General features: G+C 32.1%; 1 protein-coding gene across 3 annotated transcripts in view; it reads right to left on the bottom strand.

Annotated features, from left to right (window-relative positions):
- STS (steroid sulfatase) overlaps positions 1–27,681 on the bottom strand; it is a 215,700-nt gene that overhangs the window by 83,859 nt on the left and 104,160 nt on the right. For all 3 annotated transcript variants that reach the window (XM_074300196.1, XM_074300197.1, XM_074300198.1), the window contains one exon: positions 11,980–12,116. In XM_074300196.1, coding sequence (XP_074156297.1) covers positions 11,980–12,116 — 137 coding nt within the window. The remainder of the gene's footprint in view (positions 1–11,979; positions 12,117–27,681) is intronic.

The following is a 27,681-nucleotide window of genomic DNA, read 5'->3' on the forward strand; positions in this document are numbered from 1 at the left end:
CCCTAGTTGGGCCCATTGATTGATGGTTGAAAATTATCTTAATCACCTTTTAAGTAACATCTACTGCATACTTCAACAAAAGCTGATTCAAAGAATTACAGAATCTTAGAGGTTGCACGAATCTCCTAGGTGTGTCTATTTCAGAATTTAATAAGGACTCTCTTCTCATAGCATCCCCAGTAAGAGTGGAAGCCTCTGCTGACCTCAAATTGTGGAGCACCTTCTACCATTGAGGCAAACTATTTCCCTTTTAATAGCTCTAATTGAAAAAAAAAGTTTTTTTTTTATTCCTTTCCCTTCACTAATAGTAATTTACCTTTTTCCTTTTCTTAAGAAGCTGGGCTAGAAAGATCATATAACCTGTCATTCTGGATCTGGTGTCACTAGAACCATGTTCAAATTCTAGCTCTGTCACTTATATCTTATGTGACCTTGAGAAAGTCATTTAATTTTGTTGAGCCTTAGTTTCTTCATCTATAAAATGTGCATCTACTACATGTCAAGCACTGTGCTAAACTCTCTACAAATATACAAATATATTTGATCTTTACAACAATTATGGGAAATGGGTGCTGTTATTATCTCCATTTTACAGTTGAAGTAACCATAACAAAGAGAGGTTAAGTGGACTTGCCAAAAACCACTTGGGTAGTAAGTATCTGAGAAGAGATTTTGAACTCATATATCCTTGATTTTAGGTCAGTTGTTTTATCCACTGCACCAATACCTTGGATGGTTTGAGCACATCTTCCTGCTAATAAACCTATGGCTATGAGAAGCTGGAATATATTCAGGAAAGGTAACTAGAATGGTGCAAAATTGGAGAAAATGTTTGTTATATAGAGAGCAGAAGATTTAGGGGATATAGCATGATATTATTTGAAAGGTTGCCAGGTAGAAGGCAAATTAGATTTGTGACCACAGAGTAAAAAATTAGGAGTAATACAGAGTATTTAGAGAGAAGCAGATTTTGGATTCATGTTTTTTTTTTAAAAGCTTACCCATAAGTAGAAAAAAAAGCAGAATTGCCAGCCTCAGGAAATAATAAATTGTCCCTTCATAAAGTTCTTCCTCCAAAAGCTGGGCTATTATAGAATGGATTCCTTTTAAAGTGAGGATTAACTAGAATTCTCACTTCTTAAATGGTGGTTCATGACCCCATGTGGGGTCTTATAACTCAGTGTGAAGGTCACAAATTATGATTTATTATCAATAAATGTTTTATTTATATACCAATTTTATAAAGTATATACAAAGGGTCACATAAAAATTTCTCAAGTGAAAAGATTGAGTAGAAAAAGTTTAAGAAGCTTTGAACTAGATCTTTCTCACTCTAATTGTGGGATTCTATTGCCTTTAAGCATTTATGTGATTGAAAAACTGATCACTTTTGACTCTTCCACATTTTGCAATGCAGGATCTAAGATGACAAACATAGGGCTTATACTTGTAGGCTTTTCCAGCTAGGAAGGACATATTCATATTGGAATTATCTTCTAAAATTTTTATGCTACATTTATGCTGTGAGGAGGTATTGGGATATGCCTTGAACAAAAGTAGAAAATACAAAAAAAAAAAAAAAGTTTGTTTCTATAATAAATAAACATCAGAGAATGTAATATAATGGCTACATTCAGAATTAACTTTAAAAAAAGGACAGAAGAAAGTGCTATACAAATATGAATTATTACTATTCTGACTACTCATGAAACATTCTTCTGATATCAGGAACAGAATTATCTGTCCATATATTTCTTTAACTTTTGTTGTGCTTTCAAAGCCAAATGGCTGAGGATAATATTATCAGTAATTAGCTAATCTCTTTTCCTCACTGTTTCCCCTTCTCTAGCTATAACAATCCCTTCAATATAAATTGCAAGGTTTATTAAATTTCACTTTTCTTCCTTGTTTAATTGGAAAGCAACTCAAAATAAAAGCAAAGATGATGTCAATGTCAAATTCTGCAAACAATACAATATGGTTGGTCTAAAGGTAGTTTTAAAAGCTTCAGAGAATATGTCAGAACAAGGCATATTTACTCTGAAAATAAGATGCAGAACTGCCTCCTTAAGATAGTAGCTACTGATGACACTTAGCAGGCATGAAATAGGAACGCAGATATAGGTAACTGACAGGACAATTCTTACTTTCAAATTATTAAAGTTAAGATTCAAAATGCTATAATTTTAAAGCATTTTTTTCTTTTCTAGCTATTGTCTTCCCTCAATGTAAAAAAAATATATTATGACAACACTGCTCTTTTCCTCAAATTTCTCTGTAACCTGAAAATGTGAATTTGTGGAGAAGTCACATTTTTGCCTGACTTATTTGAAGAAAGATAATATGTGTGAATGTTACTGATAACCTGTTTAATTTTTAAAATACAGACAGTTGAGAAATGTCAACACTCCTATTGCTCTAAATTATAATCAGTGTTGTGTCTGCCAAGCTAACACTTCTGAATAAATTAAAATCCTACTTTATGCAATAAACATCTATTTCCAGGGACTACAAAGTTTAAGCTTTGTGAGCAGCAGTTGAAATGTAGACAATGAATAGCAAATAGAGATCCATTCTTGTTCTACAGGGTAATACTCTTAATTTATGCAAATATACTAGATTTAACATGCAACTTATCCCTTTACTACTACAGGGCTAAGGCAGTGGCATAGGAGGATGAGGGAATTTCCTGCAAATTCCTGGAAAGAAGAAATTGTTTTTCTTCCAAATATTCTTTTTTGAACTGCGACTTAAGTGCCTGGTTAGAACAGAAAATCAGTGAACCCTTGTTCTCAGTCTCTGATTGTTGTTCATTCCTATACTTCAACACATAAACTCCAAGAAGAAAATCAAAATGACATAAGAAGGTCTTGAGTACCATCACTTTTAAATCTCAGAAAATGCTCAGGGAGATACTTTTCTATGAACATGTGTGGAATGGCAGGTAGTACGGATATCTCTGCCTTCTTTCAGCTCTACATGAATCTGCAATAGACTTCTTATTGTGGGGATTTTATTTGTGATTTGTCTCTCATTCATGAATCCAAAAGCCAAACTCCCATATTTCTAAGAAGGACAGGATTGTTTATATTCCTTAATTTTCGGGATTACCTCTCAGTTTAGTTGATCTGGAGGTGATTCGATTTAGGGTTAGGATCATACTATTACATGAAATTGATAGCATCATAGTTTTAAAGTTGGTAGTCTTAGAGGTTGTCTATTCCAGTCTCCTCCTTTTATAGTTAAGCAAAGTGAGGCCCAAAGACCACAAACAGGAGATTTGCCCAGGGTCAAACAAATAGTAAGTAGCATAACTAGGACTCAAACTCAGGTCCTTTAAGCCTAAATTCATAGCTTTTTACAACATACAACAATGAAAAATAATCCTACATTTTCATGCTTGAATGATTGAGGCAATAAGGGCTAGGCTTTAGCACTAGAGATGGCATTTCAGAAAGGATAATTGAGTGGAAATACACAATTAAATGTACTTTGTTTGGAAGCATCCTTGTATAGTGAATAGAACACTGTTTTTGAACCCAGGTTTTTATCTACTTCAAATGCTTTCTAGCTGAATTACTTTGAATAAAACATCTGCTTTACCTTTAAAATGGGGATGTCATTACCTATACGACTTCATAGAATTGTTGAGAGAAAAGTACTTTGATAAATTTAAGAAGATATAAGAATGTGAGTCATTATCAGATATATCCTTAGAGGAACCCACTAGTCACCCTCAGTTTAAGTTTAAAGTGAAAAGTGGTCATCTAAGTTCTTGCCTTTTGAAGATTCAAAACTTCTCTAAGTTTCTGTGGGGGGAAAGAAGCCTTATTAAGAATGTTACATCATGGGGCAGCTAGGTGGCGCAGTGGATAGAGCACCAGCCCTGAATTCAGGAGAACTTGAGTTCAAATCTGGTCTCAGACACTTAACACTTCCTAGCTGTGTGACCTGGGCAAGTCACTTAACCCCAGCCTCAAAAAAAAAAAAAAAACAAAAACAAAAACAAAAAAAAAGAATGTTACATCATACAAAAAGATGATTCATAAATAAAAGTGATTTAATGTCAACCATTTTCTTCATTAGAACATAATAGCATTTTTAAAATGAACCCAAACATTATTAATAATAGGTATTTTTATGGTGATTATATTTTTAATATGGGGGGAAAAAAAACTTCCCTACAACAATGTCAATTTTAATACCAAAAATCAAGTGAATATGGTGATTCACTACAAAAGCTTCTGGAGTGAGAAGGCTTCCGTTCAAAATACAGCTTTATCACTTCCTACCTGTATGAACCTGAGAAGTCTCTTAATCTCTGTGCTCTTCAGCTTTCTCCTATGTAGCATGAGGACCACGAAACAAATTATTTCTTCTATGGCTCCTTTCAGCTTTAAAATCTATAATCCAAATAAAAACCCCAACAAGAAAGCTAAAGGCTACTACTGTTTATATATTACTAAGGAAAATGGAGGATCTTCATTCAGAAGTAACCCCCAAAATACCTCCTGAAGTTATTTGTCAATAAACTCATGATATCAGGACCATTCATCTTCTCAAAGGACTTCTGCCTTAATAGAAATGAAATGTCAGTATTTAGAGAATCTTCAACCCAACTTCTCTTGTTTAACTACCAAATGAATAAATAAATATTTTGTTGTTTATGACGTGGAATACATTAGCACATTTAAATCAGATGATTTAAAATCTTAAATTTTAGATTTAACAAAGTAAAAGCATTCTACTAAAAATACAATTAAGAATGGGTTGTATGCCAATTTCACTGAACTGCCAATATTCTTTTTATGGCAAGAGTTCTTAACCTGGAATCCATGAACTTTGTTTAAAAAATGATAACTGTAATGTAATCTGTTTTCTTTATAGTTCTCTATTCTATTTTATGCATTTAAAAACATTACTATGAGAAGAGATTCATAGATTTCACAAGTTTGTCAAAAGAAGCTCTGACACAAAATAGTTGAAATCAAAGTGTCCAAAAGGATTTGTTTTCTAAATCGTTTCCGCACCTCCTGAGGTAAATTCTATAACCAATTATTTCCAAAGCAATGGAATATGTACCTGGTGATTTTTTGGACGTCCTTTAATTTAACAATTCTGGCAAAAAGATCAATTTTGATTTGGTCTGTATTAGTCAATCCCTTTCAATTTATGGGTTTTCATTACTTACTTGATATTTTCTTAAAAATTCAAAACCTCTTCATATATCTTGCTCTCAAATAAACAGTGATTTGGAATGGAAACTATTTCATTCTTTCATTGTCTGAATCTGTTTGAATAACAAAATGGTTCATTAAGCTAGGGTGACTTGAGTATTAGTCCTTGGGAAATACTGTCAGGATGCACTTTTATATAAACAGGTAAGCAGCAAAATTTAAAGAGGAAAAAAAAAAAACAACTATCTGGCCATGACTTAAAATATTACCAATTTTATTATTCTAAATCAATACTGAAATTCTGATACTACTCTGTTAAAAACTCAATGATATCTTGTTTTCAAAATATTATAACTGATATTTCTATAATAACATTTAGCAATAATAATATTTTGTAGCACTTCAAGATTTTATTTCAAGCACTATTTCTCAATAATTATATGAGCTAGCAAGTGCCAATATCATAGTAATTTTACAGATTAAAAAAATTTAGTCTCAAAGAATTTTACAAGACTTAGCGTCATACTTTTGATTAAGTAGCAGTTATCTGTTTTTATATGTAGTGTTCTTATCACTATAGCAGGCTAGTGAATTAAGCACACTTTTTTTTTTAACAGAACCAAACACTGAAAAATTATGCCTAATTTAGAATATAATTCAATAGGAGCTTTTAAGTGTTTCATGTAAAATCAGACAAAACAAACAGTCAATATACTATTTGAAATGTTTAAAAAGATACTTGAAATAAGGGAGGCACATCAATGAAAATAAAATCTAATATGTTACTTGAGTTTTTCATTATTTTAATATGCTAGAGATTCAGTAATGACAAATACTGCCTAAATATTTAAAGTACATTTACAGATGAAAATAAATGATATTTGGGTAAGGACTTGTAAAATGAATCTTCTGTTCAGTTGTAATACTCCTCTGATCATATTCCCTCATGGATAGACTGAATACCTTTCCAGTTTGCTTTCAGTCCTATTAGTCTGTAGAGTGTGTCTTCACTGAGATACCTACTCAGGAAATTAGTTTTTTAAAAAAAACATCACTCCCCTTCACCTAAGCTATGTTCCTTGCATATAACCTTCACTTTCAAGGAAAGACAAAAGGATTGGAAGAGAAAGAGCACTGACAGGAAACAGAGAGAAGACAATAGGTCAAAAAAGAGCTTCCACACTCATTGGAGACCAGAAAATTAAGGAGCAAATTACTTGAGCTGTGTGAAGCAAGGTAGTCTCATGCCAGCTTTTATTTTTAGAAAAGCTGAAGGCTTACCTACATTATTCTGAAAGTCCATTCAGGGACTTTACCCTGAAAGGAGAAGGTAAAAACAGTCAGGAACAGGAGTTTCATCTGAGGGGAAGGCAGCTATTTCAAAAGAGACTGTAATTTGAAAAAAATGCTTCCAAATCATGGTGACATTTATCATGATGACAAACAGTATATTATTTTGCACCATAAGCAATGATTAAGAGAAATTGGCCCAATAATAAAAAGTAGAAAAGTAGAAAATTTTAAGTGAGTATTGTGATTGTGAAAAGGCAAGCACAATATTCCACTGTCACCCACTATCTCCAATGGGAATAAATAAGAATCATGATCCACTATTCCCTAAAGCTCAAAGGTGACATCATAAGCTTACATCACCACAAGATTGAGTCACTAAGTCTAAGATTAATGTGATTAAAATCTCATTTGCTGGGTAGCTTATATAAAAAAGTACTAAATAAATTGGAGCTATGGCCTCAGATTATCCATCAGTAAATGCCAGGTGATAATTACCATGACTATTACGTGCCAGTGAGAGAAGTCCATAGGTTATGCTAAAGGATACTGAGATTGAGTTCTTAATAGTATGGCCTTCCCTGTCAGATGACAGATGGTACCATGCTGCCTGAGCTGGAGACCAGCACTCAATAATGGACAGGCAACATCTCCCTTACCCCCAACGACTTCCCAACCACCTGGAAGTTTGGCTGGTGACCAAATGAAAAGCTAATTTTTCACGACCTACTCACAATAATCCTGAGATCTAAGTCAATATTTAAAAGAGATTTGTCATTTAATAAACTTGTGGTTTGTCAGTCCCCTTGACTCCCTAATTTCACTTCTAATGATCAACCTTAGATCTGAAAATTAGATAATGATGATGATGATAGTAATAATAATGATAATAATAATAATATATCCTTCTTGATAATATGGTGGGGAACGATGATAAGCATATATGTTATCCAACATGTTTAAAAATAGTTATTTTTAAAATGTCACAGGACAATTTCACCAGAGTAGACTATTAGAGAATACTAAATAACAGGTTCTGTGTGAGAGTACAATGGACTCTGGATTCTGGAGGAGTCGAGAGATGAAGAAACAGTAGAGACTCAGACCATATCTAATGATCCTTATATTTCTGGGAATAGATACAGATTTTTGTTAGAATAATTCCATATTAACCAAATGACACTGATTCATTCTCTACTGCTACATATCAGACATTTATATGCAATACAAATATATGTATATATGTTACATTTTTAAATTATACTACATACAAGATTACTGAAGATAGAAAGCTCCTTCCAATTTTTTTTTTACTTTATAGTTCTCTTCTTAGATTTTTTTTTCTTTTTAATATCCAGAACCTGCTGTTCTAATCTTGCACAAGGACTGATTTATGATTCCTTCAACTATTTCTAATAATAGAATGGGGCTTTAAATAAAAGCTGATTGCATGCAAATTTCACAGAATAGACTGTGGTTGTGATGGCTCTAACAGCACATATTGCTGATAAATAAAAGGCTACCACTGCTTCCTCCTTACACCCACCTCTCTTCTTAAAAGATGTTTGGTAAATGTCATTCTATTTCTAAAGAAAAAGAAACACTGAGGAGAGCATATTAAAAAGAAAAGTATGTATTATATATTCCATTCTAAAGTAGAATACTCATGCTCTCCCCTCCCAAACCATCAAATAACTTATAATTAGATATGGTTAAGATACATTTAATCTGATTTAGAAATCCAAATTATTAATTTTTATGCCATTGTGGTAGAATTAATGTGGGAATATATTATGATGAAAAGAGACAGCATACTAGGCATACACCTGTGTTCTTTTTCTATTAATTGTTGTTCACAACCTGATTCTTTTCCAAAACATTTTAAGCCCTTTGGTGACATTTTTCTCATTAAAGCCCTCCTCAAGTCCACCTTTCTTCCTAGTGATATATAGATATAAGTAAATTGTGAGATCATTTGTTTACTCTTAAGATACAAGTTAGAGCCATGTAGTAAATACTATATATTAATTCAATGATTAAAATTAAAAAGTACAATAGCTACAAGTATACCAATACTAAAGTTAACCTATTCCCAAAGGCACAGTAATTTAGAGATTAACTTTTAACCTACATCTGTACAAAAGCAATGTCAAGGCAATTAAGTTGATAAATAATGACCTGACAGTGTTCTTCATTGTCATATAAACTTTAATTTTTCTATTGTTATTGTTGTACTACTGTCATTAATGAGGGGGGAAATACCCATAATGGCATAGATTATGACTTTATATTCATCAAGCTATTTAGATAATTGTTCAGCCTTATACTTAATAGGACATCTGTAGATACTATTTTCAAAACAGGCCTTCTTATGCTTCTTCTGATAGAAGAGATGACAAATGGATATCTTGAGTATTATCCTGGCATTATTGTGACATCAGGAGAAAAAAATCAAAGAAAAAAAAATCAACTCTAGCATGTTGGTATGTACATACCGTGGAATACACTTGTGGAAGAATATAAACGTAAATCCCTACAAGATTGCTTATGGTTACAAGGGCTAGAATTTTTACAATTGAAGGGAAGTTCCAAATAGATGAGATTATACATCTATTTGAGCATGTTACACTGGATAATAAGCAGATTAAAATAATCATGTTTCCTTTCTGATTTATTCTGGAAAGACCATCTTAGAAGGATCGTATTTTCCATACTGCATTAGAAACCGATTAGCTCAGAAAGCAAGAAAAATATTGAAGAAAATGGAGGTAATGATTTATTAAGGAAAGACTTCATGAATATGCAATACCAATTTATATATAAATATCTAATATTGAGTTTTTAAACTTAAAAGTGGTAATTGTTCTATTCTGGACATAACAATTAGTAAGATAATATATCATATTAATATGTGACATATTTATAGGTTGACATTATATCAACAATACATGTCATTTTAGGCAAATTATAAATTAAAGACAAAGATTAAGACATTCTATAACATGAAATGTTATTAGCAGACTAATAGTATCAGTTTGGCCCCTATATTCAAATTCAAAAAAGTTGCTTCTCTGTCTCTCTATATAAAAACTTACTAGAGAAGTCCTTAATCATATTATAAAAGTATTGTTTATTCCCAAAGAAGAATTATCTGAGGATTCCTTTAAAAGGCAAGATCATTGATGTACTGACAATAGAATTCGATTCACATATATATATGTATATATATATATATATATATATATATTTTGCTGAGGCAATTGGGATTAAATGACTTGCCTAAGGTCACACAGCTAGGAAAGATTTACATATTTCTTAAGGAAATGTCTAATATACAAAAACAAGTACCATTTTAGTTTGTGTAAACATTGGAAGTGTAATAATTTCTTATGAATCTTAGGGAATATCCCATTGCTACATTTTCTGCTAATCATCATTTAGAATTAGCTCTATTACTTAGTGCTATTATAAGACAATAAGATAGATCCTGATTCTACTACTAAAGAAATCATAACATGATTTTCATGAAGCCAAATTATTTAATCTTTTCTGCCAATATGCTAAAAACAAACAAATCAAAACAAGTATAGTTAATATGGCAGATTGGATAGAATGAGGACTTAGTCAGAAAAGTGTGAGCTCTAGTCCAGCCTCTGACAGAAAATAAATTACTCTGGGCAAGTCATTTAACTAGGCAAGTCATTTAACTTCACAATGCTTCTAAGCAACTCTTAATGCTATAAATTCTAAGGGACAGTTAGATGATGGCACTAATACTAGAGTGGATAGAGCATTAATACTAGAGTCAGGAGGACCTGAATTCAAATTTGACCTCAGACACTTGACCCTTATTAGCTGTATGACATTAAGCAAGTCACGTAACCATGTCTGTTTCAGAGAGAGACAGAGAGAGAGAGAGAGAGAGAGAGAGAGAGAGAGAGAGAGAGAGAGAGAGAGCGTGAGAGAGAGAGAGAGGGATAGACAGATAGAAAAGGGGGGAGAGGGAGAGAGAGAGGGGAGACTGTAAGTTACAAATGTCTAAGTGATTAATTTCTTTGTTCGGACCTCCATCTTCTTCATCCCCAAATTAAAACATACCTTAGTCAAGTTGTAAGCATAAGATCAGTGACCATGATTTCTGATTTACACTCAATCAACCAATAAGGATTTATTAAGTGCCTATTTTGGAGGACAAATAGTGGTAGATGATAATGATAACAATATAAAAATGAAACAATCCATACTCAAAGATCTTAAATTCTACTGTATTAGGCAGATAGAATAACTAACTTTAACAAGATAGCAAGTGGATATCCAAAGTGAAACTAGAAATGCAGAGTCCTTCAATTTTCTACTTCATTGAAACCCACTGAACTATATCTAATTTAACAATCATTTAGAGAAACCAAAAAACAAAACTCAAACATGAATTTTCTGTTAAGCAAGGCCATGCTCATCTTCATTGAACCAAAAACACAAAAACCTTTTCCCTCCCAATTCAAAATTTTTCAAAGAAAGGACATTGACTAAAGCTGCTTTTTGTCATCTTACATTTGCTTAGTGAGGAACAGAAAGGATATTGAAGAGCCGAGAATCATTGGCTTCAGAAGAAAAGAATGAATTATAACTATAAATAGTAAATGTATTCCAGTTGGCACAGAAATAAGGCAGAGTTAAGGTACAATTACCTTGACAGTCTTGCCAAGTCAAGAGTAAGCTTTACAAGTCAAAGAATGTATTGTTTTCAAACATTTGAATTCCAATTATCTCATTTTGCTAATAATGAGGGTTTGTTTCCATTTAATTATTAAGAATATCTAACAATAAGTGATAATGATTTGGCTCCATTCTTCCATTAATTTTTGACTATGACCCTTATAAATATCCTATAATATAGTTTTGCACAGATACAGATTTATCTCTAGTCATGTATCAATTAGCCTTTACTTACTATTCACATGGATATTTGAATTATTTATGTGATGTTGGCATTTTGTGGTTGTTGTTTTGGTCTTCAATGGCATAGAGAATTCTGGTGAGGAAATTTCCTTAAATTTCCTTGTAGTTGTAAATAGCTAATTGGTTTGGGTAACAAGGAAGACAATGACTTGTCCAACATCACTTGGATAATTTGTGTCAGAGAAGGAATGTAAAAAGTTCATGTTCTTATCAATTAATATTCCATTCAGTTTAATCAACTACTTTTCTGGGAGTCATGTGACAGCAGATAGAATTCTGTACTTGGAGTTCAAAAAAGCCTAAGCTCAACACCTGTCCGAAACACTTATTAGCTGTATAGTAAATCATTTAAGCATTGTCAGCAGTGGTTTCATCATCTGTAAAATCAGGGGGTTGAATTTGATGTTTTTTAATGTCTCTTTTCCCTCTAAATCTCTGATTCTCACATAGATTTGGAGGTAGTATTTTGGACATTGTTAGAAATTTTGGATAAAGGAGAACAAAATTGTATGAACTACTTAAAAATACAAAACCTTTTTATCAAGTGACATACCTATACTCCAATCCATTTCTTCCACAGCATCCCCATACATGCCATGCTTGCTCTTCCCCACAAACTCTTTGGCAGAAAAAAGTGCAGTGTGAACATGAATGTAGGATAAGAAAAGAAGGAAAGGTGTTCCTGTGTTCCTAAAACAGACAAACACAAAAGGCAGAAGCCCATTTGTTACAGATCTGGTTAAAGAAAAATTTACAAAGAAGTATATGATGATATTGCAAAAAAAAATAATAATAATAATAATAATAAAAATCTTTAAAGAAGGAAGCCATGAAAAGCATCTAAAATGTAATTTTGTTTTATTTCTTAAGAACAAAAATATTATCAAATATGTGTGACTATCCCAAAATTACACAATCCAAATAGAAATATAGTAAATATTTCTTGGTTTACAGTATTCTATTCTTCCCACTGCACAGTGTCTAACCATACAATGAAACATCTAAAATTAGCAATTCCTTGGTATTGGAGACTTGGAAATGGAGGTGAGTAATGAAAGGATATCACTTTTTCAAGCCAGTAACTTGATATTATTATACTTTCCTTTACCTTCTTGAAAATACTTAAACTACACTGTCTGTCCATTTTCCTTCAACTTCCACTAGAAAAAACTCCCAAATCTTTCCTGAATTTTGTTGAATATAATATTGAATGAAATAGAGCATACAGAAGTGTTGGACTTTTAAAATTGGAGGTTCCCCTCTCCCTTAATGATGTCTTAACTCATGCCTACTTTTATATTATCAAAATATTCAAAATTTTAGAAAATATATTAATTGCCAAAATTTGAATTTTTTCAGATATTCAAAATTCAATTCAGCTCCATTAAACAAACATTTATCAAAAACCTGAAGGACGTTGCTTATATCCTTTAACATAAAGATAGAGTAAAAGTTAAAATTCCTATCCATAAGTAACTTATAGTCGATTCAAAAGTCTGGGTCTAACACTTAATAGTTGCATAGGCACAAACAAATCCCTTAACTATTTGGGTCTCACTTTTTCATCATCAAATGTGAAGTGGTAGTGATATGTTATCTATCTCACAAGATTATTTGAAGAGCATACTTTATAAACTATAAAGTGCTATATGCATGTGAGTTTTTCTTTCTATTATTGTTATTGTTGAGATAATTTGTACAACTAGAATCATTGAATATGAGAATTAAAAGGAAAGTAATGACTTACCTAATCCAAACTTCCACCAACTGATAAATGTTTATTAAATGTTTATTACATGCCAGACATTCTCTTCAATAATGCAACTGACAAATGAACATCTAGTCTCTTCCTAAAGACCACCAATGATAACTAACTCATTACTTCTTATTCAAATCAGTCCATTTTTGATAGTTCTCTTACAAAGGTTTTTCCTTTTATTGAATCACAATTTAATTCTCTGTAACACCCACCTTGGACAGATTTCAAAAGATAGTGGAGGATAGAAGGACCTAGTATGTTATGGTCCACCAGTTCATGAAAAGTCAAAATACCACTGAATGACTGAACAACAGCCACCTATATGTTCTGCCTTCTTGTAGTCAGGAAGAACAAACTAAACTTCCTTCCATATAACAGATCTTCTAAACATTTAAAAACTATTATCCTGTCAAGTTATCTCTTTTCTACTCTAAACATTCCCTTCTCTAAATTTATCTGCATATACTAAGATTTCTAATCCCCTTACTACTTTATTTGATGTACAGTGGGCAACCTTTATATCAACGTCCTTTCCAAAATGTGTTTCCCAGGACTAAGCACAATAATTATGTTTGGTTTGAATAAAGCAAAATACAGTACAATAACCTTCTATTAAATCAACTTCTGGTCTCATTAAATAATTCATCCATTCATCCATTCATTCATTCTCTTTTTCCTTTCTTTATTCATTAATTTATCTTTTCCAAGAAAGCCCTATGGACAGTATTAGCTTGCTATGCTCCAGAGGATCATGAAGAGTCAGACACAACTCAATGACTAAATAACAACAAATATACATATATAGCTATAATTATAATTAGATATACACACAAATATATAACATTTGCATACCATAATTATGTTTATATTTTTTTCTACAGATAACTTTTGAATTACAACTATGCCATCCTCTACACAGTTATTTTTTAAGGTTATAGAACTCACTGTGTACAACTTTTTGAAATACCAACAGTGAAGCAATTTTAATTTTTTTAAAAAGTTGTACACAGTGAGTTCTATAACCTTAGAGACCAAAAAAACTTCCTGCTATTGTACCTCCTTTGAAAAATAACCAGTCTTCCTCAGTCCAGAAAAAAAAAATAACTGTTACAAGTATTTTGTAAAAAATTACAAGCAAAAATTAAGGGCAGGGAACTGCTTACTATACATACTTGTCAAATGCTATTCTGCAATCTTTGTGGTAAAATTGAGGTTTTCATTCAAAAGACTACATTTATCACACATATGAAATTAAACTGAGCCTCAAAGAAGAGTAGTCATTTATGTACATAAGGAACAGAAACAGTGAATTTAGAAAAATTAATCTTAGGAGAAAAAAGCCATATCAGAAAATTTTACTATTCAGGAACAGATATGTAATCAATTGTCCATAAAGATATGAATTAGATGGAGATAAATAATTTGCTACTTTACAAATCATATGGTTGTATGACTGACAGCTTATTCTCAGGGAAAGATGATACTCATTTATTAGTATCCTCTGAAAGATCAGGATAACTATTTATTTTATGTACAGCCTCATTTAGGAGACTCAGTTCTCACTACTTCTATCTGACTTTGAAAATGGAACAAGATATTAGCTAGGTGGTGGGAGGTAAACGTCACAATAACAGTTAAACTCTCATTTTATGAACTAGAGCTCCTCAGTAAACAACTGTTTTGAAAATTATTGCCAGTATCTTACCTACAATTTGAAAAGATAAGACAATTTGGATATTACATTCAAGCCTCTATTCTGGTTGTGTGTGTGTGTGTGTGTGTGCATGTGTGTGTGTGTTTAAGACAGGTCTGCACTTTGCCACTATCAAACAATCCCTCCAATTCACAGTATAGAAAAAAGTTGCATCATGTGAAGGTAAATATGAACCTATGCAGATCAAAAAAGTTGATTATTAGAATGTATGTGTGTATTTTTATCTTAGATGATACCTTTTTTAAGGCTTGAAAACAGTCTTCTACATCCTAATGACCCTTTCCATTCAACAATTTTATTCAGCAAACAAAATGTTTCAAATCATCAAATCCTATCATTACTTTGGTGATCTAGTACTAATTATATTATAACATAGTTTCAGTTCTGGAGTCATGTGGTAATAATTATTACCAATATGTGACACATCTGCTGCATGCCATGTGTAGGCAGATAATATTTGTCTTTGTTTGTTGATATTCAAAGACTATTCCTATAAAAAGAAAAACTTTTAGATCATTAATTTTGAATATTTTTCTTCTGAAAGATATAGCATATCAACACACTGTTTAAAATATATTTTATGGGCTAAAGAAAAGTAGCAAGTTGTAGTGAATAGATGGTCAATGTTGGAATAAAGAAGATGTAGATTCAAGTCCTACTTCTGATATATTAGTTCTGTGATCATGGCAAAAGACTTAATCTCTCAGTGACCTAGACAAGTCTCAAAGACTACAATTTAGAGATAATCTGATCTACAACACTCATAGTGGAAGGTATTTCTATATAGGAATTCCCTATGTTGAAGAAATGATGAAATCAAAAATTAAGATGAGAAGAAAATAGTTCTCTGCTCTCTCTCTCTCTCTCTCTCTCTCTCTCTCTCTCTCTCTCTTTCTCAATGAATACACACATATACATGTAAATATGTACATGTCTGTACACACATACACATATGCATGCATATATGGTAGAAGTTATATTTTAAATCTAATGTTCTTTATTTTCACAATTATCTGTTGTCATAATTTCATCACAATTTCACAATATTAATTGTTGCCTTTTGCCTCCCTCTTCTGTTTAAGCTTTCCAATGATCATCCTCTTTCAAAAATGGTAAATCAGCTTAGGTAAGCATACATCTCTTTACCATATTATTAATTTTCCATTGTTTAAGCATTCAATACTGGTTCTATGTAGTCTGCAAGTGCTTGGTTTCTTTGTGTTTTACTCATTAATCTAGCAGATATTTCAATATTCTCCCTTGTAACCAACTTCACATTGAAATCAATATATAACTAAAGACATATTGATTTGATTTGGAAGATTTGGTCAAATTCTTTATAACTTTTAAATTTTCTTTTCTGTAATAGGAGTTGGCTTAGAAGCCATAATGAGCCAATAGCAAATGATTTTTTTTCCCAAGAATCATTATTATCACTGATATTCTTGCTCTCTTCCCATACCTCCAAGAAATCCATCTAAGTCAAATGAGCATTAGAAAGACTTGCCACTTCCAGTGATTCCCTCCCTCTACTACTTTCCATTTGATTCTTTCTCCAAGTGAATAGTCCAGAACCCATACAGACTGTTGCATTAGTCACATGATTTGGATGAGATACCATCAATTATAATGAGATAGGAAACCATCAAGCTTTATCATTTGTCATGCTACTGTGTACTGAGGTTCTCCAGATCTTATGACTTCTTTCTATGATCTCTAGACCTTGCACTGTTATCTGAACTATTGGTACAACATAAGGATCCCTAAGTCTTGCCATCTACCCCATAATACCCTTAGAACATCCGAGCCTTTCTAGCTCTTCCAAAAATGGTATTTCTTTTATGTGTTGTTTCCTCCAATTAAAATATCATGAAAATATTTGTGGTTGCCATTGGACACCAATCAATTTAGTGAGCTCTTTGTCTCCCCAAGGATAATCTATGCATCTCCATTTATCTATAACTTCCTTTAACTTCTAGTTTCCTTTATAATGAGAATATTCACTGATTATGCCATGTAAAATATGCCACAAAAAATATATTAACAGAAAAACAAAAGATGGGCTAATCATATAGTGACAGAAAAGTAGTTACCCACATAATAACAAAAGGACACAAGGAATATTTCCAGATCGGTCTCCTATTGAGAATTTGTAAAATATTCACCAATAACATGACAAATGGACACAAATAGACTATGATCAGCATCAAGTGAGATGGCATATGTAATGAACTTTTCAATGCTTAATCAGGTAGAGAAATCTTAAGTATTAGCATTATTATCAATGATAGGAATCTTCAAATTCCTATTGATATTGAGATTACAGATCTGAGATTACAGATCCAATGGAGTATTAAAGCCTGAGTATTGTTTAGAATTACTGCTAACTGGGTTGCAAATGGCCAGAAATGTATTAAATAGATCTGTTTAAATTAAGAAGGAATTGGGGCAGCTAGGTGGCACAGAGAATAGAACACTAGCTCTGAAAGTCAAGAGGAACTGAGTTCAAATATGATCTCAATCACTAAACACTTCCTAGCTGTGTGACCCTGGGCAAGTCACCTAACCCCAATTGCCTCAACAAATGAATGAATAAGAAATCTATTTGTTTTATTGATTTCTGATATTTTTAAAAATCTAAAAAAAAATTTAAATGGTATTAAACTTTAATTTTTAATTAAATTTAAGGGAATTTTAATTCACTTGTTTCTCAACAAATACAAGTCCTATAGAACAAATTAATTTATCTCAGAATCACATAGATCAAAATAATAAGATTCATTCAACAATAAGTGTGTCAAATCTCAGACAATCTTCATAAGAATTTGAAGAATAGTATTGCTGTAAAAGTTAAAAAAGCAATTCTTGTCTGATTGTTATTGCATTTTGACTCTGCTAAATTGTAATGGTATTAGAACAGGATAAAAGAGCACATCTTTTAAGGATACATTTATCAATTGTCACAGATTTGGGAGAGTTATGATTATGTAAACCATCACTGCAGAAAGCAATATTTACCTATTATAAAATTTGTAGACATAGAACATGAAAGAGTAAAGTTATCGCCATGACTCTCAATTATGGACTTATTCCCTCCTTGCAAATGTTATTTTATTTTCTATTCTTCACTGACACTTTCCATAATTACAATTTCATAATGTTTCCCCTATAAAAAAATGTTTGAACTTCCTCAGGGCTAAACAAGAAGATGATCCTATGCTAGCAAATCAGAGCAAATAATAATAGGATTTCATGACACTTTTAGAATCTTTATTGGCTAGTCCCAGTGCTTTTAGAAAAAAGGCATATAAATGGAGAATAAGTGACATTTATATTAAATTCAGCATGATGTTACTGCCATCTATCTAACTCACACATTTAGTATACTTTCTAAATTTCTATCCTATTATGTATAGGATCAGTGATTTCAGCGAAGTGAGATCTCTTTTCAGTGATACAGATCACAATCTTTCCATTCTTTTAAAGGGTTACTGCAGCCTCAGAGAAATTAAATCTAAGTTTTCTGGACTTTAAATCCAACAGTCTCTCTACTATAGTGTGTGACCTTTTGCTTTCTAATACATTCTCAAATTAATATATATTAGTTCTTAAGGAATTGCTTATTTACAGGTATTATTCTATGAATTGACTTGTCAGTTACTATTAGTTATAGAACTCATAAGCTTCTATAGATATTTCTTTCATTCTGTTATTTTATGCTCTTTCACATTTAAATTTATCATTTTCCCAAGAAAAGCAAAATCTATAGGTGACTTTTGCTTAAATGATAAAACATAGTTGTGAGATCATGTCATACAGTACAATACTGAATTGAATGTCAGGAAGACCTGGGTTCCAATCTCACCTCAGAGATTTTCTAGTTGTGTTGGGCAAACCATTTAACCTTTCTGAGCCTCAGTTTCCTTATCTGTAAAATTACTATAATGGCAACTACCTTATAGGATTGCTGTGAGTTGTCAAATAAGATTATATATGCAAATTGCTTTGTAAACTTTTAAGTATCATGTATATGTTAACTTTATCATCATCATTATTATTAAATTAAAAATAAGTTTATATAGAAGAATACCCACACATCTGTTTTACATGAAGCAAAAGCTAAGGTTGAGTACTATTTATCTGAAATAGCAAAAAATACTCATTGATCTCTATATGCTAGCAGAGATTTCTTTTTTTCTTCAGTCTCATATGGCAAAGAAAAAAATTATGAACAGAATTTATTAATTTCAAAAATTGGTGTATGACCTTGATCTTAATTGGATTTCTAAGTACTTTAAGCAACAATGATAATGTTGACCTAAACAAGATCTTTAGTCTCATTGATGTAGAAACTTCCACCAAAAAATATCCATTATGACTAATTAAAGCTTCAATCTTTGCAATATTTCTACATGGTTTTTTTCCCCACAAATTCCCATTAGAAGTACTACCCAACATATGAAAAATGATAAGCTGATTAGGTGATTTTTTGAGCTCTTTCAGCCTAGGAAATAGTTTTCTATGTGTTCTCCAATGTGGAAAGAAGATTAATAGTCTTACTGCAAGCCCCACTATTTATCTGGATTACCCTAAGCATTCTTCTAAACAGGACCTAGTCAAAGTTCAATAGACCAAGAACAAAGAATTGTTGCACTAGGTTGTTCTTCTCACTTCAACTAATATCTTCAGTCAAGACTGTGCAACAAAGTTACATGAGGAGAATATTTACAATACAGAAAAGTATAAATGAGAGAATTGTTATTTTATCAGGATAGCTTTAAAACATTTAATTTTGTCATAATGACATCCCTTGGATAGGAAGGTTAGTGATCCTCATTAATCAAAATGTATAGCTTAGTTGATCAACATTAACTGATAAGACATTTATGTCCTCACTATAAAATTGTCACTGCTTGCTAGCATCCTATAAATAATCTTAATAAGGGAATATAAGGAACAGAAGACAAAATAAGTATATAATATCAAGTGTTAAGCTGTTCTTTCTAACTTTTTAAGATATAAAATGATATTTTTCTTTGTGGCTTTCATATCTGTCTAACGATACTTCATTTAGAAAAATATTAAACTGCAAAAGTGCTCTTAGCATCTCCAACAGGTAACTCAGACACACATTCCTTGAACATAAATCATTTCAGGAGCAGGGTATACAGAAAGAGTATAAATTTCAGAAGCAGAGTTTAAATCAGTTTACTAGCATCCCTTGACAAACAAACTATAGAGAAGGTGCCCACTAGGACTTTTTAAAATTTTTGTACAACAAAATGAAACATTATCTCCAATAAAAGGGAAGTTAAATCAGCAATCTGCTGAATACATTCCACTAATACGTTATCCATGTTAACTAAAGGGATCCACTAATTACTAGATTACTTCAAGAAGTTATTTAGCCTCCATTTGTCCCAAATAGATTGCAAAAACCAGCCTTCCTATCCAGGTAAAATAGGACATTCTCATTATTGAAAGAATTCACATAAAGGTATCATAAGATCCTTACAAAGAAAGATGAATTATTTTCTTATGGACTCAGTATTTCTACTGATTATTTTTGTAATTATATGATTAAGTTTCCTTTTAACAACTAGAAGCCTCATTCAGTAAATCATATCTCTTCTAGAATTATTAGTTCACTATGATGGAAACCCTGACCACAACTTGGGCTTTCTAGAGTTTAAACAGAACAATCTTGATATTTCCATTTGTATAACAATGAACAATTCAAGGAATTTCAAATTCAAATTTCAGAATCATTAAGTAATTGCCTACCATGTTCTTGATATTGTGCTAGAAGCTAGAGCATAGAAAAATCTGTTCATTCATTCTTTCAGGAGATGTGAACATGCTCTACTTATCTGACTCTATTTTTGTCTCCTTTACTGAATATTTATCTAGGTTAAACCTGCTCTTGTTGCTGGCTATTTTCTCTTCTTATATACTACTTCCTTTGGTGATTTCATAAGCTCCCATGGATTTAGGTATCATCTCTATTTTATTGATTCTCAAATCTACTTCTCCAGTCTAACCTCTATCCTGACCTCCAGCCTTACATTTTCAATTGCCTATTAGAATTTTGAACTGGATTTACTATTAATATCTTAAATTCAACATTTCCAAAATTGAACTTACTAACTTTTCCCCAAACTCTCTTTCTTCTAAACTTCTCTGCTACTTTTTAGGGTACTCCCACCCTCCCAGTTCCCAAAGATTGAAATACAGATGTTGTCCTTCATTCTTCAAAATTTCTCAAAACTCTGCAAAGACCCATATCCAATTTCTTGCCAAGATCTAGTGGTTACACTTTTGCAACATCGATTGAATATGCCCCCTTCCCTCCTCTGATCACTCAATAAAGATTTATTAAACATCTACAATGTGTCAGGCACTGTGCTAAACAGTGTAGTTACAGAATAAAGCAAAAGACAGGGAGATAGTATATAAACAAATATGTATAATACAAGCTATATACAGGATAAATAGAAAATAATTAACAGAGGAAAGCCATTAAAATTAAGAAGATTTAGATAAGATTTCCTACAGAAATTGGATTTTAGTTGGAAATTAAAGCCACTATGTGGAGCTGAGGAGGGAACCTTTTAGGCATACAGGACAATGAGAGAAAATGTTCAAAATCAAGGCCTGGAATGCCTCGTTTGTGGAATAGTTGGGAGGGAGGCTAATATCCCTGGATCAAAAAGGATATGGTAGTAAGTAAGGTATAAGAAGACTGGAAAAATAGGAGGAGGCTGGGTTATAAAGGTCTGCTACCACCCTGGGACAGGTTTTTATCTCCTAGTACCTGAATGATGCAATAGTTTACTGGCTGGTCCCATCTCCTCCCATTACTCAATAAACTCCAGTGGCTCCCTATGACCTCTAGGATGAAGTAGAAGAATCCTCTGCTAGGATTTCAAATGTTTTCAAACCTATGCTTCAATCCACCTTTCGATTTTTCTTATACTTTATATCAAGTTCCATCTCCAACTATTTTTCATCCAGTTTAAGCATTCTTGCTTCCACAATAAACTCCATTTATTAACTCTTGAGCATTTTCTCTCTCATTCCTGGAATGCTTCTGTTCTTTAATTGTGCCTTCTGTCTTCACTTGATTTACTTCAAGATAAAACTTTACCTCCTACAGAAAACAACCTCTCACAAACCTTCTTACGTCTAGTATCTTCTCTTCTTTCACTTATTTTTAATCTATCCTGCACACACCTTGCTTGTACAGATTTTTCTTATGTTGTCTTCCTCATTAGATTGTAAGCTCCTTAAAGTCAGGTATTTTTTTTTTCTTTTTTTTTCCCGCTTGAGGAAATTGAAGTTACTGAGACCAGATTTGAAGTTAGATCCTCCTGAATTCAGGGCTGGTGTTCTATCCACTGCACCCCCTAGCTGCTCCAAAATATATCTTTTAATTTTCCTTATATTCTCACTATTTAGCACAGTACCTGCCACAGAGCTAACTGCTTAATACATACTGACTGACAGAAATTAAGTTGCTCAGTGAGGTGACTCAGGCCAATTCCAATAGACTTGTGTTGGATAGAACCAGCTGCGTCCAGAAAGAGGACTATGGACACTGAATATGGATCACAAAATAGTATTTTTACCTTTTTGGTTGTTGTTTGCTTGCTTTTTTTTATTTCTCATTTTTTCCCCTTTTTGATCTGATCTCTCTTGTGCTGAACAATAAATATTGAAACATGTTTAGAAGAATTGCATATATTTAACTTATAATGTTTGTTCACTAGGGAGGAGAGTGGGAGGAAAGGAGAGATAAAAATTTTGAAACAAGGTTTTGTAAGGGTGAATGCTTAAAAAAAGAACCTTTGCATGTATTCTGTGGTGGGGGGAGAGCTATTACTAAAATAAATGTTTTTAAAGAAAAGAAATTAAGTTGTAAATTGGGTTAGGCCCAGTGAGGATGGAACTGTAACATATTAATTAATGTTAGAATGCATCCTATATCCACAGAGATTACTTCCGGGCCACTTGATCTCCTGTTGCACTGTGGTGCCGCCCATTTAAAGGGCCCTTACACATCTTGGTCTCCACTTTCAAATATTAGGAGCAATATAATAGATACAGAAATAACAATGAAAATTGTAATATATGTATGAGAAGTACAAAGAGTTATGAAAGAGTTGAGAACTGAGTTTCCATCTGTGTTGATCAGGAAAAATCTTGTGAAAAGGGTGATAGGATATGAGGTGATTGTGAAGAATATGAAAAATTCCAATATGTAAAAATGTGTAAAAAAGGTAGAGGAGACCATACCGGACATAGGACTCAGGATGAGCAAAAGAATGGAACTAAAGAGTGTTGTAACCATACATTAGAAAAATTGGACAGTTGGTGAGGTTTGCTGGAACAAAAGATAGAATAGAAGTGAAAAGACTGCTATTAGACAAAATATCCATTTAGAGTTAATGAGGGTCTAAACTACAATGACAGATTTGGCAATGGAAAAGAGGACAGATGTGCCCCTGTGGACTTAGGAACTTAAAGGGACTTGGTGAAACTTAAAGAATAAGTACAATTTTTTTTTAAATGAAATGTTACAAAACTACAAAGAACAAACAAACTCCAAATAAGAGTTTTTTTAGTTTAATTTTTTAAGTTTAATTTGCAATAACATTTTTCCATCATCTTCTTCAGTCTACATAATCAATAAAATAACAAACCTAGTTCTAGTTTGTAGCATTTTCCAATTTCAGAGGTATAATGATTTCACACTGAAATTTTAACAACTGGCTCTCTTGGCTGATATGAGCGGGTTCTAGTATACCTGTGCCACTTTTTTGAATAGGTAGGGGTCTATGGCTTTAGAAGATTGCATGTATTTTCAGACTTATGCTTTAGGGGAAAAAAAACTGTATTAGTTTTTAATGTTTAACTAATATTGTTAATAATCTGACTATAAAACTAATTTTTCTACTTTCAGTCTGAGAGATATATAAATCAGTGACATTAATTAATCTTATTCTGTCTTTTTTTCCTTCAAATTTTGCATGGTAAATTGATTATTTTAATAACTTTTGGGTATTGTTTATAAAGTTTTCCATTAAAAACTTTGGGTAATGAATACTGCATCTAAATCTATATCTGGTTACTGTAAAAACTGAAAATAAACATACTGGAACTAGTCCTTTATGTAAATTGGACTTTGTTAGCTTGAGCTGGTTTGAGCATGATATTTAATGAGATCAGTGTTCTTGTTTGGATACAAGTGAAGATAAATTACCTCTGTTATATTTCATGGCCATAGACTTTATTCCTAATCCCTAACTAATCAATTAAAGAATGTTTGATGTATGCTTCTATTGTCATTTCAAGGGAGTGCAAATGGCTCAGTGTCAATCCATTATGGAAGAAACAACTCAAATAACAAATTCTATTGACAATGACACAATAGCTTCATTTTCATACCTAAAAAGCACCTAAGACAGTGCCAGACACATAGTAGATATTTAAGATTAACTGAATGCAGGCACACTGAGAAACATTGGTAGGAAACTGAAGTAGTCTTAACTGTTCTGGATTTCAATTTGGAATTATGGAAAAAGATTGACTAAACTTTTCACATTCTTTGACTCAGCAATTTCACAACTGAACAAATACCTCAAGTGTGTCAAAAAGCAAAACAAAGGTACAATAAATATATTCCAAAACATTCATATCTGCTTTCATTGTTATAACAAAGAACTAGAGATAAACTTAAGTGCCTATCGTCTGAAGAAAGGCTTGAAAAAATTTGGCAAATTAATATAATGAAATTTTATTGTGTCAAAGGAAATAATAAATAGGAAGAACTACAAGAAATAGGTAAGATTTGTATGAATATAATCAGAACAAAAAAAACAGTATAAGCATGCAATTGACATGCTACTATAGTAAAAGGAAATTGAATCCCAAGTAACAGAAAAGACAGTGAAGGAAACAGAGAAACATAAGAAACAGAAAACATAGAAGTGCAGAAAAATAGGATAGAATATTATCACATATGGTAATTACAATGGAAATCTGTTCTTAATTTTCCTTTAAGTACGGGAGGGTTCAAGAAAGGTTGGGGTGAAATGATTGAGAAGTGAAGACAAAGCATATAATAAAACATCTCAAAATATGTAATGCAGATAATATACTTTTTTTAAAAAAAAGGTGATTTGAAGTTTGAAAAATGCTATTCCTCAAGCACTCTGTGAAACATATAATGCAAGTGTTTTTATCTTTATCTTGTTAGAAAAGGAAACAGAAATTTCTAGAGGATTTAACAATTAGCCAAGTATCCCTACCTACTAAGTGGGGACTCCATAGTTCTCTCACAATGCTGTGCGGCAGAGTTAGAAGAGTGCTTCCAATTATTTATGTAAGGTATTTGACTGATTTGGGGTTGAAAACTGTGTTTTATTTTAAAGTTATAATGAGTCCTATTTAGTTTTCTTATCCTTGATCATAATAAACTAAGCATATTTCCTATTATCTCCACTTTATAGATATAACTCTTGACAATCTATTCCTTGCCTCAACTATGTCACTAGTTGTTAGGTTTACTCATATCATTTTGCAAAACTTAACTGCTTTAAGATATTCCAAAAATAAGTTACAGCCAACTAATTTCCTGATCTGTTTAGTGATAACAAAATTGTTCAAAGTTTTTTTTAGCAATTCATCAGAAAAATTCTGAATGTTTCATATTTCATAGAATTATGGAGTCTTAGAACCATCTGAAAGGAATCTCAGGATCACCTAATTTTACCTCCTACTTGATACCTGAATTTCCTCTATAAGACCCTGATTAAAGGTTATTAGCCCCTAAAAGGAAATTTTTAGTTGAAGTACCCCATTCTACTTCTGGACATTTTTAATTGATAGGAAATTATTTTCAACATTAAGTCAAAAATCAATTTCCCTGTAACTTTAATCCATCAATCTTGATCCCACATTTGATTCCCATATGTAATATTTTAATTAATAACTCATCTTTCTTCTACAAGATAGTCCTTTAAAAATTTAAACATAGTATTATGGTGCCCCTCAAGTTTTCTCTTCTTCAGGCTCTATCTTCCTCATTCTTTGACAAACATGCATGTGACATGATTTCAAGTCCACTCATCTTTTTTATTGTCTTCCTTTAAACCTGGGGAAAGCTTGTTAGCGTTCTCTTTTAAGAGAGCTGATCACAAAAATGGTCTTATAAGAGCACAACATACACTAGTTCTCATATTTTCCTTGATCTAAGTATTAAGATTTAATGAATGTTACAGGCAACAATTTTTTCCACAGCCACAACTGAACACTAACTTGTGTTAATCTTGCAATAAAATAAACCTCATATATTTTTTTTTCACAATCACTATCATCTTTCCATCACAGTGTACTTCTTCATTTGAATCTTGGAAACTTGGAAGTTTAAATGTATTTCTTTTAAATTTCGTAATTATATTTGGTAATCAATCTTTGCCAGATCAAGGTCTTTTCTAATTCTATTTCTATCATATAATGTATAAGCTATGCATTCAAGTTTTGTTTGATGAGAATGACATTTATATTAAATTCTAAATCACTTATAAAAATGTTGAACAAAATAAGATGGCCAGAATATTTAATCCCATTTAATCATTATTAAATACTTTTGAACCTAATTCTCAATCAGATCTGACTGTAACTGGGGATGGGCATTTGTGGATGAAAATTGAAAAGATTTAAATGTAAAGTTGGACTTGACAGTCGCTGAGGTTCCTCATAAGTCTGAGATGCTGTGATTATTTGAATAATTCTGCTTGCATTCTATGATTTTTTGAATAAATGTTTGCCAAAGGAAAGTTTGTCTAAAGAAAAAACAGTGACCGTTTAAATTGCTAGGTCAGTTATGATGAGATATTGGATCCATTAAAACCCAATGTTAAAAAAAAAAAAAACAACTATAAATAGGTGTAAGAAATCATTAGTAAGAGAAATAATGGTTTTCCCCTAATTAGAGTCTTCAAATATTCTCAATAGTGATGTTGAAAATTCTTTTTCAAGTATTAGGTAGACCAGATTAGCCACTGAAGTCCTTTGGAATTTTAAGATTTTGTGTTCCTCAGAATCAACTATAAATCCAACTAACTCTATTATGGGCAGTTAGGTGGTGCAGGGGATAGTACTAAGCCTAGAGTCAAGAAGATTCATCTTCCTGAGTTCAAATCTGACCTCAGATACCAGCTGTGTGGCCCTGGGCTAATCATTTAACCATGTTTGCTTCAGTTTCCTCAAGTGTAAAAGCCACTCCAGTGTCTTTGCAAAGAAAATCTAAATAAGATCACAGAGAGTTAGCCAAGACTAAAATAATTCAACAACTATGCTACATGTTGTAGGCCACATTTCTATTTTTTGCATACAAGAATATTGTGAGAGAAAATGTTAAAAAAAAAATTGCTGAAATCAGATATCATATTGAATACATTTTAGGTGCAACAGCCTAATTAAACCATCAATAGAATAAATGAGGTAATTCTGGCTACTGGTTTATTCTGGCTACTAGTGATTACTGTTTCCCATGCTAAGTGCTAATGAACAATTTGCTCTAAAATTTTGCCAGGAACTTACATAAAGCTGACAAATCTATTGTTTCCAGAAGCTTATTTTTCTAGTCTTTTAAATTTTAGGACATTTGCTCATTTCCTGTCTTTAGAATATCTCTTTTTCCTCTTGATTCCTGAAAAATAATCTAGAACACTAGAGCAATCAAATCTGCAATTTCTTTTGGAATCCCAATTTTAGCC

This window comes from Sminthopsis crassicaudata, chromosome 3 (assembly GCF_048593235.1).
Source record: "Sminthopsis crassicaudata isolate SCR6 chromosome 3, ASM4859323v1, whole genome shotgun sequence".
NCBI lineage: Eukaryota > Metazoa > Chordata > Mammalia > Dasyuromorphia > Dasyuridae > Sminthopsis > Sminthopsis crassicaudata.